At 38.7% G+C, this 1,744-nt stretch overlaps 1 protein-coding gene across 3 annotated transcripts in view; it reads left to right on the forward strand.

The window, feature by feature from the left end:
- arhgap36 (Rho GTPase activating protein 36) overlaps nucleotides 1–1,744 on the forward strand; it is a 76,986-nt gene that overhangs the window by 37,476 nt on the left and 37,766 nt on the right. For all 3 annotated transcript variants that reach the window (XM_035675282.1, XM_035675283.1, XM_035675285.1), the window contains exon 2: nucleotides 1,459–1,615. In XM_035675282.1, the coding sequence (XP_035531175.1) occupies nucleotides 1,459–1,615 (157 nt within the window). The remainder of the gene's footprint in view (nucleotides 1–1,458; nucleotides 1,616–1,744) is intronic.

Below are 1,744 nucleotides of genomic sequence, written 5' to 3' on the forward strand. Positions count from 1 at the left end.
TTCAGGTGATTATACACACCTATGAATATTATATTCTATCTCTGCCACTAGGTCCTCCTAAAATGTTACACACTGGACCTTTAACACTATTTAAGACCCTTCAGACAGCCTGAAAACATTAATATTAGCTGGAGCTCAGCCTATCTAAGCATGCTGTTCAGATAAATGTGTCCACTCAAATGTGTAAGAAGTGTTTCTTAAATGGAAATCACCAAAGAAAACATCTGTTTAACAACAACTTCCAACTGTTCACCAGGGAATATCTGAGAACTGGACTAACAATAGTTTTTGTTTATTTATAAATGTGTTGCGAGGCAGCGTTGTAGTCGGTGATAAATGGATTTCACAAGACCCCAGATCCTCTGCAGTAAACAGCAGAGCATGAGAGTGTGTGAGTGTACAGTGAGAGTCCTTTTTTATAGAGCTTTCATCTTATAAGGTTCACTTTCTAGCTTCCTTCTGGAGCTTTTGACCATATCACACAACCTTTTTTCAGCCAGTGGAGCCAGATGGCGTATGATCAAAATCTAGTATGTGAACCTTGAGTTTAGAAGAGTTTTTACCACACATGTGTTCCCAGTGTGTCAGGAATGGATCTCTAGTGCAGTTTTAATACAAGAACATAATATATTTAGTATTTTGTTACACTGAACAAAGAGGGGAAAGGGAATTGTGGTTTGGTTGATTTATTAAAACTGAACTTGACACTTAATAAACAGCATGATCACCACAAGGGGCATTCCAGTGACTGTAATATTGCCAATCAATATCTGATATCCTGACTTTTGACTTCAAGGTTTTGTTGAACTGTGGATACATCCCTCCAGAGCCACATCAGGAATGAACTGCTTTCATAGGCTGAATTAACACATTTCCCCTTGTGTGAAATTAGTGCTCATTGTACAGAAATCTCAAGGATAAAAAACAAAGATTGAACACACCACAATAGGTATTTGCAAAAGAATGGGTGAACTAAAAATATAATTACAAATGGATTCTGAGAAAGAGAATAAGGAGTAATATGATCTGGCCATGTTTTATTACATAAAACAAAGAGGAAGGTGGAAGTTGACACTTGACATTCAATGAAGATTTAAGATGTTAAAGTGAGACAGTAACTCTGAGCTTCTGGCCGACCTACAACATTGTAGTTTACAGTTTGTCTTGTTGGAGAGTAAAGATAAAAGCTGGGAATTAAGTATGTGACCTGTGAGTCAGCGTTAGTAATTGATTGAGGTTTTCTTTTTGAGGTTTCTCTTCCTTTAAGAACTTGATGGTTGGTTGATAATGGACGTCTGTTAGGCTTGTAGTTTCTGGTTAAACTGTCAGAAGGAGCAAGAAATCTAGTTGTAAATAGATAAAATCATCTGTGCTGTGATAGATTCTAAACAATCAACCATCTACCCTTTTTTTTAATCTTTACATTGTCTCCTCTCTCTCTCTCTCTCCTCGCTACAGGGGGACCAGACGTGGGCGACCATGTTGGGTCAGAGTGTGCGGTTGCAGCCGGTGCCCATCCAGAGCCTGTCAGAGCTGGAACGAGCCAGGTTACAGGAAGTCGCCTTGTACCACCTGGAAGAGAGGGACCTGGATTTCAAGATCACCATCCCAAGAGGTACAGAAATTACTATTATAGGAACAGGTGATTCAGCATGTTTTGCCCAATGATTTTATTTCTACGTGAGTTCAGATAGTCTTTTTTCAAAGCATATCAAGTTTTCGCTCCTTTCATTGATTTGAATGT

Source organism: Morone saxatilis, unplaced genomic scaffold (genome assembly GCF_004916995.1).
Source record: "Morone saxatilis isolate NCDOM2014 unplaced genomic scaffold, NCSU_SB_2.0 Contig4, whole genome shotgun sequence".
Classification (NCBI taxonomy): Eukaryota; Metazoa; Chordata; class Actinopteri; family Moronidae; genus Morone; species Morone saxatilis.